The 16,599-nt window shown below is 37.3% G+C and overlaps 1 protein-coding gene across 2 annotated transcripts in view; it reads right to left on the bottom strand.

Annotated features, from left to right (window-relative positions):
• LOC109113084 (protein kinase C epsilon type-like) overlaps window positions 1–16,014 on the bottom strand; it is a 90,175-nt gene extending 74,161 nt beyond the window's left edge. The window contains exon 1 of one of the 2 annotated variants that reach the window (XM_042768516.1): window positions 14,947–16,014. In XM_042768516.1, the coding sequence (XP_042624450.1) occupies window positions 14,947–15,294 (348 nt within the window). In that variant the 5' untranslated portion in view covers window positions 15,295–16,014. Of the gene's footprint in view, window positions 1–9,608; window positions 10,030–14,946 lie in introns of those variants that run through there. The other variant, XM_042768517.1, reaches the window with a different exon arrangement.
• Between the last annotated feature and the right edge of the window lie 585 nt (window positions 16,015–16,599).

The raw sequence follows: 16,599 nt of genomic DNA, 5'->3' as shown, positions 1-16,599 counted from the left end.
TTTTGCTCAGTTCTTCCAACAAAGAATTTTGCGTCTCTGAGCAATAGACGGTGTTTACTTATTGAATGGTTCAGCTTTTTGAACAAATCAGCTGAATAAATGAATCAGTGATTCACTCATTAACAAACCCTGCGTTCCATCTATGCCCTATCCCTTCAGAGGGTTTACCCTCCAGAGTGAGAGCTTCAAAGGGTTGAAGGGTGTAGGGGACCAAACAACTATTTCTTGAAGTGCCCTTCTGCGTCATCATCACGTGCCCACAGAGAGGTGCCGTCATCATGCAAAGAATCTGTGCAATGGATCATGGGATCCCGAAGTGTCCATCAGTTGTACCCTTTAAAGTGGCCAGTTTTGAGCACTTCAGTTTGGAACGACCCTTCAATATGGTGGCCATGATTGTTTTCACTCCAAAGTGCCCATCGGAGGGCGATATATCCCGTTTGGAACGCAAGGACAGTCAAATACTTTGTTTCTGAATCAATCAGCCGTTTGAATGAATCTGTTCAAGATTGTTCAAGACTCATTAACATTTACTTGCTGACACCTACCGGCAGTTTTAATTTCACATTTCAATTTTTTTTTTTTATGTTTTAAAATAATTTCAAATAACAGTAGTCAATGTTTTATGTTAAAAACAAAACATTATTTATCTGTGACTGCGGGTTAAATGCATCCATGTCCCCTCTGAGATACATTAAACTGTGTAAATACATCTAAATCCTATTTCAGATGCAGATTCCAGAAATGTTTTCTTATGTTGGAATGAAAGACACTAAGTACCGATGAAGAGCTTCTTATTCTTACCCAAAAATACAAAATGGAAGATAGAGTTAAAACTGAAAACAGTCTTGCTACTCAAGCTGTGTATGAACATATATATATATATATATATACAAATATATATATATATATATATATTTGCTTCTTTTCCATTGTGCATTTACTTTTACTTTCAATACTTAATTACATTTAAGATTTAAAAATACTTTTCGTACTTAAGTACAATAAATATCACATATTTTAAGACTTTTACTTGAGTAATATTCTAAACAGTTACTTCAACTTCTACCAAAGTCATTTTCTGGTAAGATATCTGTACTTTTACTTGAGTATGGCTTTCAGGTGCTTTATACACCACTGAGAAACAGTCATGAAAGTCAGCTCTCTTGAAGTAAACTTTAGTGGCCTTCTATTTAATTAAAATATATATTGCCTGCAGGCACAGTTTTTTTTTTTTTTTTTAGAAATATACTTTTTTAAGATTACAGTACTTGTTTGTGTGTATGTACAAGTGAGCTGATAATGGCCAAACTAAAAAAAAAAAAAAAAAAAAACAGAGGATGTTTATTTCACATCTCTATCAATCATTGATAAAGAGACAGCTGGATGAATGGTCACTTTGGCCTCAACCCTAGACACGCAACCTCTGACCATGTACCTAACCTGATCTGTTCTCTCCAGCTCTACAAGCCGTCATATTAAAAAATTTCACACTTAAACCCGAAGTATAATTTTTCCTACATTCAAAAAAACGGTATATGTATAATACAGCAATATTGGCTCAATGGTTTCGGGACAGGACTATCTATTTTGCTGACCAATGACAGACAAGGAGCAGGTTCAGGATGTTTATTTTTGTAAACTAACAAACTCTAAATGTATCACTGTTATGTAGACGTGACCTGAGGAAAGAACTGGTAAGAAAAGGAAACATGAAAAGAGAGTAAGAAAGAGCAGGTGAGTGAGGACAGCTGTCCAGGCAGAACACAGAGCTAAGTTGTGTTTTATCTCTCAGATGACAGTGTGTTTAGCCGCTCGCGGAGTGTGTGTTCATGTGAGGGCTGACGCACACCAGATCCCTCAAGCTAATTGAGACTAGACCTGGACAAAGAAAAATAATGTCTCTGAGATAACTAAATATTTTCATTTCCAAGTCTCTAAATATGAAATGTATTTACGCAGCAACTAAATGTCCACAGTGTTTGTTTCAGGGCCTTTAGCATCGATCATAACGACGGCTGAAATATTTGTTTCTATTGGGAAATAAACAGGTTTAATGGTGTCAAGTCATGAATAATCGTAATTACGAGATGAACGTACATGAACACAATATCTTTTAAGCACTGATACTCCTGACTGTCCAAGTTGGTCTGCTCAGGGAATAAATGTAAATATGTACTGTTGATTACGAAGCTCTAAAAATCTTCCACATATATGTTCATATTTAGCAGGAGACAAAACTACTAACATTTTCCATATACTTGTGTGTAGCAGCATGGAAATGATAAAACACCAAAAACATAAAGAATTGATTAAACACTTTGTTGCATTAGGGCTACAAAAGATTCCTGTCTTTGCCAATAAGTGATTATGTCATTGACCAACAGATTCATTTTATTCCAACCAAAATCACTTGAAAGCAAAAGTGAGATCTTCCCAAGAGGATGTGAAGGCAGCATAAGTGCTGTGTTGTTGGGTTGCTTCCTGTACTACTATCAAAAAATCCTCATATTTGCTAATGAGCATTGAGAATTGTCTATTTTTACTGGGTCATCCACAAATCTGTGCACTACAGCTAACAGATGGACACTGAAATTTGTACAGGTGCCCACAAAGATTGTTCAGTTGCAGTTGTGCCAGTCCTGCCCACCGAGATACACGGCATTATGTGCCGTTGACTGTAGAAAATAAAATTAAATAATTAAATGATGCACAAAAGAAAATAATAAATAGCACAAAATGCCAATCCACTGACAACCCTTCAAAGTTAACCAAGAATTTTAACATAATTTCTTTGCAAGCAACAAATAACTAATATTTAATTTTTTTTACATATTATAGTATATCAATACTAAGACGTATATTTGTAGGCAAAAGTCTGGAAATGAGTTAGCATTTTAAAACTTCTGTTTCCATTGTCCTGAAGTCAATGGATTTTTTGGTTAAATGTCTGAAATAATGTTAACACAGACTCATATACTTCCACATTTTTATACAATCTCTCGCAAACTATTCTAACTCAATCTTTGGTGACAGAATGAACGGTCAAAGATGGATCATATTTTTCCTCATAAATCAAAAAATGGTTTATTCTATTTTAATTTTTTTTTATGAGAAAAATAAGAATTTCTAAAAACTAGAATAGATAATTTGCATCATAGAATTTTTTTTATTTAATGAATATTTGACCCAGAAATGAAACTTTGTTGAAAATGTACTAACCCTCATGCCATCCAAGACAGACTGAGAGAAATTTTGCATTATATTACCAATGGATCCTCTGCAGTCAATGGGTGCCGTCAGAATGAGAGTCCAAATAACTGATAAAAACATCACAGTAATCCACAATAAATCCACACCACTCCAGTCCATCAGTTAATGTCATGAAGTGAAAAGCTGTGTGTTTATAAAAAAACGAATCCATCATTAAGATGTTTTTAATCTGGCTAAAATACGACTCCTCTATCCATAATAATGCATCCATTGAAAAAGTCATTTTGTCTGAATCAGGAGAGGAATATGCACAGATCAAGCACAGTTTACAAGCGAAAAACAGCTCTAAACAAATATGCCAGTGGATTTTTGATGTGAGAGGACAGCAGTCCTCTTTTTCATTGGAGGAAGCATTATTATCACACACAAACATATTATTGAACATAATTTTTAAAATATAATTATAATAAAATTAAAAATAAAATGTAAATTATAATATATAATTCTAGTATATGTAGTTGTTTAATTTACTCATACATTTTTTAAATTTTTTGTACAATATTTTGAAAATGAAAAAAATATATATATTAATATTTTGGGGTTAAATAAGGCCTAGATGTTTTCGTGAGATTCACCCATAAACATAATTTACTTATCCACAACAGAACACAAGAATGTTTATTGTTGTACAAGGTTTGTGTGCCAGTGGGTGCTTGTGTTTACAAGCTTTGGTATGTGCATTAGCTGATATTTCAAGTGGTGACAGCACTATTTCAAATCAGAGACCTACACTTAAAAGCATTCCTGGCGTGTATTCTGTCTCTCCATCTCTCTTGTGACTCTTCATTACTGTTCAAACAGCACACTTTGACTGCTGAAAGAGCGTCACGCATCAATGGCCATTCTTGCTCTGCATGCCTTCAAGACACTATTACATTAGTGTGAATTTACTAAAAGAGCATGCTTTTGAGACCACTATATGACCTACCACCTCTCATTCACCTGTTTCAATTAGACACTGCCCTTAGAAATTTAGGAACATGGAAATTGAGTACACATACATTCACAAAAGCACTTCTCTTAAGCATTCTGTTTTTTTCTTCTTTTTAGTCTGTGGGGACTTTTCTAAGTTTTGTTATTTAGGGAATGTAAACTTGAGAAAACTTGTTCCTCCCTCTTATCACATTCCAGAATCGACAATTGAGGACCAAATTGGAGGTGGAAGAGGTTTGTGTCACTTGGCAGGTAATAATCACAGCATAACTTAACTGCATTTCTATCATGACAACTCTCTAAAGATTTTAGCATGGTAATGATATGAAAATGTTAATGGATTTGGTCTTGAAGGAATAGATCTACTACGTGCCTGAATTACTGCTGCTGCTGAAAAGCAAGTATAGGAATGGGCTAATGTCAATACATACGCCAATATGGTGCTGTAAGTATAAGACATACTGCTGATGCACAAGTAGCATATATAATAACCTGTAGCAGATCTATACAGGTGGAGCTGGGGAAGAGTTTCAGAGGAACTCTGAAAGCGCACTGCGAAATGCTCTAGTGAATGCCAACCAGCCATTTAAATGTAAAGCAGCAAGCTCATTGGCTGCGTATGCAACATGAACCAATCAGCTTGTGCCAAGTAGTTTAATGCTGTTAATATCATCAGTTTTAACAACCTATCAGCCTGTGACATCTAGAGTTTCATGACAGAACTTGGCATTTATTTTGTTATTGAGAGGAAAGCGCACAGCACATATTTACATATTCATCTCAGCAGTGCCGGCATGTTTGCTAACAGTAAACAACTGCTCAGGTATTTCAAACTTCTTTTGACCCCAAAGAGAAGAACGGAAAAGAATTTCGCCATAACGGGGATGATTTTTTTGTCTGGACTCTAGTTTTGTAAAACCTTCCAACATTGGTTCAGCTACATTTGCACTCCGACATGCTCACAGAAGCAAGTGTGTCTTTTATTGGATTGCATCTGGGAAAGATGAATTACAGTCTTGCACTACAGCACCACACTGGTAAAAATGAGTTATTGCAGGCTCTTACATTAGGTCATATGAGATCAAATGACTGCTCAACAATAAAATCGCAATGGCAGCAAATTAATCAGAATTTATTGATTTTCCCTAATTCTTCTTCTTCTTCTTTTTTTCTTTTTTAAAGTTCCTTTCTAAAAATCCTACTGCATGTTGACAATTTTTTATTGTTGGCATTGTCGATAACGTTGACTAATAGGTTCAGCCCTACTATTGGAGCAAATGAGAATGCACAAATGCAACAAATAGATGCCAGCAATGACTAGTGCATGTGTGAGGAGGTTAAGAGATACACACAACACACAAACCACAAGTTTAAACGTTTACAAAGACATTTTTATCACTCATAACTTCTGGAGAGAAATAGCGCAGACTGGACAAGAACAAAACTTTCTAGTGTGCATGGGTCGAGCACCTGTGTTTGCAGAAGCTATCAAATGGAGAACTAAAAGTTTGCGTTCATCTATACACAAATGCTACGCATTCACATTCAAACTTAAGTATACTTTGGGCTTAAGGTTTATGATTAGCAAGTTATCAAAATAGATGGTATCCTTAATAGTGGCTATGTTTTTACTGCAATGTTTGTTACCTGCAGTGCCGTCATGCCTTCAGCCACACATTCCCCATTCTGTGGGAATCAAAATCGGTAAGTGAGCATGTGTGTCTTGATATCAGTGAAGGCATCAGGTCCCCCAGTCTCACCCCACCTCCTCCTCTCTGTCCCCCTCTATCTCTCTGGGAAGTAAACGTGGGAGAGTGAAAACAGGAAGCCCGGGCTACCGTGTGACTCAAACGCACCGCTGGTATTTTTAGCTCCAGCCCGGCAGTACCCTGGCCCCTGTTTCCTCCGGGGCCACCGGGAGGATACTACTGTCCGCTCCTCTGTCGGGCCCCTCGGGGAAACAAGGTCAAGCTAAGAAAGGGTCCTGTCAATCCAGACAGCTTATGTATTGGTCCTGTCTGTCAATTGTGGCCTTAGGGTAGTGGCATTTTAAAGATATAAATATCAGAGCACTGCCATGTGATCTACAACATGAGACAAAGGCTCAGATACAATACGGCCCTACTACACCACAACCAGAATCAAAACTGAGTTTTATATCAGCTGTTTTACAACAGCTCCAAATGTGGCTCATCCAATTAGATTTTAGAATAGAAAAAAATCCATTTTATAATAGTAGTTTACATTTGACATTTGATACATTTCATTTGTTATAAATAATCATGGTTGTGTTTCTAGTCTTTCATCATCAATCTGTTCACCAAGCACACGTTTAAATTTCATATTTGAAACAGCCAATAAAATCTGACGACAACTGTCTCATAAAATGTTGTTTCTTGGGTTCAAATTGTTTAAAAGCTTATTTTTCAGACTAGACCTAAAAAATGTATTTCTCCCATTCATAGAATGCACCGTCCTTATATATGTAAAGTCTTTAATCTGGCATCACCTCTAAAGAGCTGACTGAAAACACTTGATTGCTAAAATATCAGAGAAACTATTCTCATATTGGAATATGGTAATCTTCAATGACACATAAGGAGGCACAGTGGTATTAAAGGGTCTAGTGACACTAGAAATATTTGATCTTTTGGTGTCCATTAAGTTCAATATAAAAAGACAAAATTATTAATAATGTCTTTCATTTGTGAGGCAAATGAAAAACTAGATTAATCAAAATTAGACATTGTTTTTTTTAATAAAACTGTGATATAAACAAACTGACCAATGTTCAGTAAAAAACAACTAGATAGTATATGAAATTAATTTTTAAATTCTAATAGCCAAAGCTTATAATATACTGTCCACCCTACCTTGGTATAATATCAATAGCACTGAAATTGTAGCAATGAATTTCAGCAGTTAGCTACAAAGAAAGTTTTAAATTAAATACATCACACATCCAGCTATGTGTTCACGTTCAATCCTTCTCATATTTAAGTCATCAAGAGTCACGTTTGCTTGTTAAAAAAAGCAGTCTCACATTATTAGCTGCTATTTCCTGCAGCAAGAGCATCCTAAAAAAGACACTAAGGGCAAAAACAGAAGGCATGGACATCGTCACAGAGGGAGTGAGTTGTGTCTGGCAGTGAGAAGAGCTTTGAGAAGCAGCCACAATACTATTGTTTTCTGCAGATCTGCGTCAGAAGTATAAAGATACAGTAAGTGGAATATATATGTTGTCTCCCAGCGCTGTTTCACACAACACTCATGTGAAAAGTGTGAAAGTGAAGTGATGTGACATACAGTCAAGTATGGTGACCCATACTCAGAATTCGTACTCTGCATTTAACCCATCCAAAGTGTACAAACACACAGCAGTGAACACACACCCGGAGCAGTGGGCAGCCATTTATGCTGCGGTGCCCGGGGAGCAGTTGGGGGTTCAGTACCTTGCGCAAGGGCACCTCAGGTATTGCCGGCCCAAGAATCGAACCCACAACCTTAGGGTTAGGAGTCAAACTCTCTAACCACTAGGCCATGACTTCCCCATGTCACCAGTAGTACAGTGTCCCTTTCCCACACAGCAACAAACCAGTGAGACTGTGGAGAATACCGATTCTCAGCTGCTTCATGATAAAGCTAACACTAAAGTGTAATTTCATAACACATGATTTAATAAAACCACTCAGCAAACCATTTAATAAAATATGAGGCTATCTATTTATGTTGAGAGTTTCATATCCAGGAGCTGAGAGCCCATTCTGTGTGGTTAACCTTTCAGGAAAACCAATCCTTCAGTGAGTGACACTGTCATCAGTGTTTGTGGTGATATTTACACCTGCTCCTGTGTTGCTCCAAGGGTTTACATAAAGTTCACACACTATTCTGTTCACAACAGCGGTATCCACGAACAAACAAATTAATAAACTAACAAAAAATGTATGAATGAGCAGACAGGTGAATGAATGAATAAATAAACAAGCAAACAAATGAGCAAACAAATAAAAAAACAAAACAAGCAAATGAATAAACAAAACGTGAAAACAACTGTAAAAAAAAATTAACCAATGAACTTATGAATTGAAAAATTAACTAATGAATGACCGAATTGGTGAATGAATAAAAACAAGTAAATGAATAAATAAACTTAACAAATAAATGAACAATTTAAAACATACACATACACACAACATGCAAACAAACATACACACAAATGAATGGACAAATGAATGGATGAAAAAAACTAATGAGGGAAAAAAATAATGCATGAACAAACAAAATGAATGGAAATACTGACAAATAAAATAATGAATGAACAAACTAATGAATAAAAAAACAAATAATTCAATTCATTAACTGAAATAAAAAAACATAATGTATGAATGAGCGAACTAATGTACAAACAAAAAAAGAAAAACTAATACATAAATTAATAAATTAACAAGTTAATGAACAAACGAATAAAAGAACAAATGAATGAATGAATGAATAAATAAATAAATAAATGATTTAATAAATAATGGTAAAGTAGGCTAAATGGTATGTACAATTTACTATTTCATTCCCTTGATTTTCTAAATCATGCACACTATTTATAAATCGAGAGAACGAATAGGTAAATTGTGCACACGATTTAGTAAATCGAGGAAACAAAATAGTAATTGTGCACGTTTTAATACATCGAGGGAGCAAATTAGTAAATTGTGTGCACAATTGATTTATTTTTTCTTGCATGTCATGTGCGGGGCTCCGTACTTTCAAGTAGCAGTAAAGTAAAACAGTAATTGTTGACAGTAATCAGTGGAGTTCCTGAGTGGTGTACTGATTCAGCAATGCAACCAATCATATGTAAAAGGAAACATGAGAGAATAACTGTATTGACACAAAGAAGAAAGAGAAATCAGAGAGAAAGAAAGAAAGATAAATAATGAGATCAAAGAGGGGTGTTAATGGTTAACAAAAACTGCAAATCAGAATGAAACCTTGATAATGACAGGCCATGATTAAACAATGGAAGAGAAGGTCAGAGAGAGAGAGAGAGAGAGAGAGAGAGAGAGAGAGCTTATATATGATAGCTGGATTGCACTCCAATTTATTGTGAGCCACTGCCTCTCAATTACTGACATTACAACAGGTATGTGTAATTGCGCAGAAACAGAAGAAAGCTTCTCTGTTTGAAGCTACTAATTTGGCTAATCAACAATTAACCATGATCTGTTAACCACTGAATAATACGTGGGACGTTAACCATTGAAGGTGAAGTGTGTCAGTCATAGGCTGATACAAAGAAAACTGTTAATATTGTGATTCAGTGCCACTATCAAAACATACTGAATACAAGCAAGTACAGAAATCACACACTTCTCCTTTAACACTTCACTGTGTTTAACACATCTTACCTCCATACTTCACACTGGAGAATGATCCACAGAAATAGGTCTCTATGATTTAGGCGTTGAGAATGAAGGGTTAACTTTTGAGCTGAATGAACTTCTGTTCAGGCGTAGGGTTAAGTGTTGGTAATTTACTTTCTGACCACAAGCACACATAAGCTAAAAACATTTGTCACTTTTCTTAAATCTGTTCTTGACACGCAGGTTCTTTGAGGGAGTGACAGTGGCATTCTACAACCAAATTCACTTTGGAAAATTTATGAAATTCAAAATGCTCAATTTACATTTAGAGTGCAGTGCACTTAACTGAACAACTAATTGTTAAAATGTAAATTCTGTCATCATTTCTAAATTTCAAGTCATTCCAAAGCCAAAGTATTCCTGATTCTCTTCTGCAGAATGTAAAAGAAGATAATAAAAACAATCCAATATGCATCATTCTTCTTCTTCTTCAGTTTAGTGGCATTATTTTAGAGGCAGATTGAACATCATCATGAAAGGTTGCATTTCTGGCACCTATTGGACTGGAGTATGAGAGACCAATGGTATCCACCACAATTTTACTTTTGAAATGGCTTAAATATTGCATTTTATTTATTTTTTTTACCTAAACCAACTGACCCTTCATTCTGTCACCTGCCTTTGCAACAGCAAAGAGTAAAAGAGAGATGGATGAGAGAGAATGATAAATAGAAAGTAAAACTCATAGCTCTTCAAAGGCTTATTATCTACTCTAATGTTTTACGAAACTCGAGTCACCACCAAAACACACAGCCTGTCCTTTATGCACTTTATGCAACACAACTTTTCATAATTACACATATCACATGCAGTGACTTTCAGTGCATTTCTGGCTGCAGTGAGCAGTGACTCATTTAAACCAGTATGCTATCTAATTCATTAGGGATGAAAAATAAGAAACACCATTGTCGATTTAAAAGTAGGGCTGTTGATAGGAACAGCCATTAGGTTACAGTGCCTTCATGCATGCTTACACACATAGGCCCTTTCCTAAATGGCACAGAGGGGTTGCGTCCGAAAGCTTAGGCTGCTGACTTGTTGCCTTGCTGTCTTATCAGGCAATGACAGTCCAGGCAGCATTTGCGCACGAAGGCATCTCACAAAACTGATTTCAGGCATGCTTCTGAGGCAGCATAATGGTTTAATGATCTACAACAAAACAGAATGATACTAAAATACTGATTTCTTGGCTAAAAATAACATAAAAAGTGCAAAGAAGTTGGTCAGAAACATACATTTACACACAAACTGACCACAAAACACAACTTCTAGATGCCATCTTTATGTTTTTTTGCATTATGTTTTTTTTTAATGCTATGTTTTTAACCATCACAGAATTTGATGCTTGCGAGCGCAAGTGAAAACGGCATTACATCACGAAAGTGTGGACTCAGAGAAAGACTGCGAGGGTTTAGTGTACGATTTGGGACAGGGCCCTACACTTTCGCACAAGTAAAATTTGTGAAGCATATAATTTACAGACAGTAACATATTTCCTATTTTTTTAATATGTTTATGATAGCCAGCCCCCAAACTCATTCTCTCAAATGGCTTGGGTACGCAGAGCATTTACAGCTTATTCAGACCGAATGCCCTTGGTTTGTGTGTGGTTAAAGCTAGTTAAGGCAAATCCATTTAATCTCTCTCAAGGAAAAATGAATTTCAGTATAAGTTTGACAGTGTACTTCCCCATTCTTTATTATACTTGGAGCTTTTAGAAAAAAATAGTGTCTACCAGACTCAGCCCATCCACTTTCTAAAGTGTCAGTCCAAGACATGGTTTAAGATCAAGTTGCTCTTCCAAAAACAAGAGCACACTTACAGACTCCTTGTCTCTTGGTTTCTGTCATGTTGGTGTGTGCGTTACACAACTAAACTGTCAGAGTGTCAGAGTACAGAGTGTCAGCGGACAAATGCACACCTTCAAAAACTGTTAACGAAACTGAACATCATAAAAATCATTTGGTTCTGGAAGCAGTTCTGAACAACAACCGGTTCTCAGTTCACAGCCCTACCGAGGGCAGATAAAGGACAGTGCAGACAGACAACCTTTAACTTATTCTGAAGTTTACACAGCCTGCAGACCTTGGTCTTCACACCTCCAACTGACCCCACCATGCAGCTCTCAGTTAAAGCAAATGGAGATGAAATGTTCCTGCAGTGAGCTGCCTGGGATGAACAACATAACACTGGCATGCCCTTTAGAACAAAATAAGCCTTCAGTGTGCAAGTGCAGGCACGACCACAGAGGAGTTGGCTTTGAAATAGGTGTGAGTGTGTTTGTGTGCATGTAAAGGGTCCGTGGGAAAATGGGTGACTGAGTAATTCTCGTAGTCTGGCCAAACCTCTACAACCTTTCTCACACTTTCACACAAATTGCTTTCAAATTACGCAAACGCTGCCTGTGAGCCAGTTATAGGCTACCTCTGCACACATCTGTCACACAGATTGATGCTCTTTTTCTCTTCATAGACTATCAGGCACTTGCTTGTCTTGACAGATACTCGCTATGACACACAAAGACTTGCTCTGCCAGGAATCCTGCTTGCCTGAGGACGCAAGGCTTGGGTAGGGTTGCACCAAACGTTTGTATGTTCTTCCTTAACATGGGACTCTCATAGCAGGGGCTTAGCAGCTACTAGTTTTTGTAAATAACTCTGTAGTTAATTTGGTTTCATCATTTGCCTTAAAAGCAAAACTCCTAGACCACAAACCCTTAGTAAAGTAATCTGTAATCATACAATACAACATTTGCCTTTATTGATCTAATAAGCAGTTGTAAAAAGCTGAGGATGTCAGTTTTACCTCAAAATGGGTTTGTGTTTAAAACTTATTTTGCCTCGTGTAACTCATACTGGCAATACATCAAATTACCATAATACATAGATTTACATTTACATTATATATACACATATATAATGTCTAGGACTTAATTAAATCATACAAAACATAAGCTCTGTAATATATATACATAAGCTCTGTAATATATAAATGGTTTTTTTTTGGGGGGGGCAAGTGGTACAGTATTTTTAAAGTACCTTCAACGTTACAGATGTCTGATGTTTTAGTACTGTGTAAGATGTAAATTAGTGCTCATGTAAGCTTTAAGCAGTGTAAGTTTCATTTTAGGACTAGTGTAACCAGCCCATGGTAACCTGTTTGCAGTGTCATTAACAAGTGCTAGCAATATTTACTTTGTGAGCTCTACCTAAGAAGTCCTCAACATTTCATCTGTCAACAAACTATAAATACTATATAAACTGAGGATAACTGAGGATATTAATGGAGGTAAATTAATAGTGTCTACACATGCACTGTAAGTCGCTTTGGATAAAAGCGTCTGCCAAATGCATAAATATAAATGTAAACTGATCAGATCAGGATGCCCAGATTACCAACACAGGAGAACATATAAAGCTCTCTGTCTTTAATAATGGGGGGCCAATCCTGTCCCGATCCAATCTGAGATGCAACATAATGGCAGACGACTGTTCTTCTCAACACCACAACAGAGCTTATGACGGCACATCAATAATTCACATCTCTGTCTGTGTTAGACTACAAAGAGCAGAGCAGTTTCTAGGGTCGCTCGGAGTCTGCCAAGCCGTGTCTCACACTGCACACCTGCCATATTGATGCGGGATACTGATATCCAACAGAACTATTCACTCTAATTCAAATGATATACAATGCTATTCGATTACTTAGTGAACTGTTCATTGATATTCAATTACTCTATTATACTACTATTCATTGTTTTGACTGAACACGAGACATTCAGACAGGGCAGCCAGGATATGGCCTATGTGCCTGTCCTTGTGTTTGTCAGTGATGCTCAAATACAGATTTAGGACTGATTTGATAGCGTGTGAAATGGTGTTAAATGAAAATGATGTAAAAGTTATAATGGCTGCTGTATATTATGACATTAGTCACAATGGTGGTCTGATTTTAGATCAATTAAAATACTAACAACTTCCATAGAATAAAAGAAACCTAACATTAAATAACAAAAAAAACAGTAGGCTACTAATTAATATAATTCTATATGAACCCTTTTCTAGTCATCCATAATAAAAATATATTTTTATCAGGTAATTTAGAAACGTTAGGTTACCTAACAAAAATATCAGATGCACAAATACTGTCCTAACCTCAACTGATTAAAAAATGCAAGTTGTCTGACCATTTGGCATGTCTGCATTAATGATGGCTGCATGGCTCTTTGCAGCTGCAGAAATATTTATGACAGGCAGCGAAAAGCGAACCTCTTTCACCGTCTCTATGCAACCGGGGTTATCTTAGCATTCATCTGAGGCCTTTGCTGCAGAAATGCTGCAGGTGGCATCAGAGAAAGAGGAAAGCACAACACACACCTGCTGCTGCTAGCGCATGACGCGAATAAACACAAGATAAAATACACGTGTAATCACATTATGCATAACCATATAGAGGGCAATAAAATGTATCACTATGACAATTATAGGCTTCTAAAAAGGAATTTTACAGGTATTTTCAGGCGAAATCTGTTCAGTAGCCTATGTCTTACGTATACAAAACTGTCATTTGGCGCCTTAATACAATGCTCATAATATTTTATATATATATATATATATATATATATATATATATATATATATATATATATATAAACAGTGCATCGATACTTAGTATTTATCATAATTAAATAGCAAACACGCCACAAAAATATTATTATTATTATTATTATTATTATTATTAACATACATTTTATTTGTGGCGTGTTTGCTATTTAATAATGAAATAAACTTAAATACTGAAATACTAAATTTGTCATATTTTCTTGAGTATCGACGCACTGTTGCATACTAAAAATCCTACGGTTGCTATGGTCGCCTCCTCAGGTTAACGCGTTCGCTAGCATCTATTTGGCCACTGGTGACTAACCTTTGTAGTTGCTGAAACGTTTACAAACACTAAAATGTACGTATGCATTTATGTAAAAACAATAAATACTCTTAAGATCCACATCCACCCTAAAACCTTGGGTTTTGACTATACCCCGGCTGGAAAATCCAGCTGTTGACTGTGTTTTTTTGGAACCTGGAAGCTGGTTTCTAGCTGGTCCTAGCTGGTTATTTGCTGGTGCAAGCTAGTAGACTGTTTTAGACCAGCAACAAACCAACTACAAGTTGGTCCTACTGCTGGTTTTAATAGGATGGCAATTAATGATTAATTCTTTAACCGTGTTCCAAATCAAAGCTGCCGTTAAATGGATTTTCCAACATGGTTTGGAGGCACCCTACATAATTCGCATCCTTAAATATCTACAAAAAGACATTACCCAGTCCTCGAAGTGTTTGCTGCCGTTTTGCAGCAACTCCTCGAACTGAATGGTGCAGTTGGCTACAAAGTCGTCGTAGCCAATCGGCGCGTCGTGAAACACCGACAGCTCGATCTTCCGGCCGTCGTGCACCTCCGTCACAAACTCATCGTGCCAGACCGGACTGTTGGTCTTCTGCTTGGTCGAGGTCTGACCCACGCGAAAATCATCTACGTTGAGGGCGATGTACGTGTCCAGCAGGAAGGTTTGCGTCTTGGGGCCGACAGCGTGTCTCAGAGACCAGGCTGTGGGCTTCAGGTCCAGAGCCTCGCAGATCTTAATCTTCAGCAGACCGTTAAAAACCACCATGGCCACTTTTGAGAGCTTTAGTAACAATATTCCACTTAAGCGCCTGGTTAATTATTCAGCCGGTGTAGGCTATGTCACGGTCCACCGGTTTGTATTCGGGATTGTTTCTCCTTAGGAAATAACTGTAAATGCCCTTCGTCGTCCTCGTGGATCTGCATGCGAAGTGTAGAAGGTCCAGACAGAAAGGGAATCTATTGCTATGACCTACGGACAACCTGCATGTGGTCGTGAAGCTGTCCAAACACCGCTGTAGGCAGTCAGCAATGCAAGTGGGATTGAAAACGGACAGCTACAGTGTATCAGCGGCGATACGACCAGCATTCCACACCTCAAAATATCCCAGAGATATATGCTGGATCTCCTCCGGGTGAGCAGCCCGTTCCCTCGTCTGACTGGAGCGCTGGATGTGTCTCCTCCGCGCATTGGGAGGAAAGTTATCCCCGCAAAAGCGTCTTTCGGTTCGCCCCAGACAGAAGAACCAGTGTTTACTAGGGTTCCGTACTCACTTGATTCTTCCAGGATCCTTGTGTGTCCGTCGGTACACAGTTTCCTCCAGACCTGCCTCTTTTTCTCCCGACTGTGTGTGTCTGAAGGCTGGTCCAGGAAATGCGCAAAACACGTCAGTTAGTGCGCGGAGAGGGCTGAGTGAGTGCGGCACTGGAGCGGCCCTGCTGGACCCGCTGCTGCTGCTGCTGCTGCTCTCTGGCTTAGCATCATCCAAGGGCTGTCAAGATAGCTAAAGCGTCTGTGTGAAAACCAAGTATGATTGATGCGCAATGCAATGCAGACGACCATACATGACTATATGAAGACCGCCGGTGTCTCAATTCTTAGTCATTTTTAGTTATTTATATCATTAATGATTTTTTGAAATGACACGTTCTGCCCCCATAATGCAATTGCCATTTCAGTAGCAATGACTATATTATCGGTCTTTATAGATGTGATCCTTATCATGCACAAGGTTGTTTACAATGCTTTATCGTGACAACTTCAGTGGCAAATAAATGTACCCGTTTTTTTCCACCAGATTGATTTACTGATGAAGACAATTGAGTTGAAACTCTGAAAATTCACGAAAAGACGAATACAAATGACAGGAGTTATTTTAGCTAGATGCTGTTTGACATAATGATACATATTTTTACAGTGTGTCATTTGAAAGAAAAAAAAACTACTTCAACTAGATGAAGACATGCTGTATATCATGTACATTAAATGTGTAATAAATGCGATCATTTCTAATACTTGGTCTGAGGAAAGAGTTTGGACATAACTGAGGACAAGTTTGTACTTGAAAATGTG

The sequence above is a fragment of the Cyprinus carpio genome, chromosome A13 (assembly GCF_018340385.1).
Source record: "Cyprinus carpio isolate SPL01 chromosome A13, ASM1834038v1, whole genome shotgun sequence".
NCBI lineage: Eukaryota > Metazoa > Chordata > Actinopteri > Cypriniformes > Cyprinidae > Cyprinus > Cyprinus carpio.
This window is presented reverse-complemented; position numbering and strand designations above follow the sequence as displayed.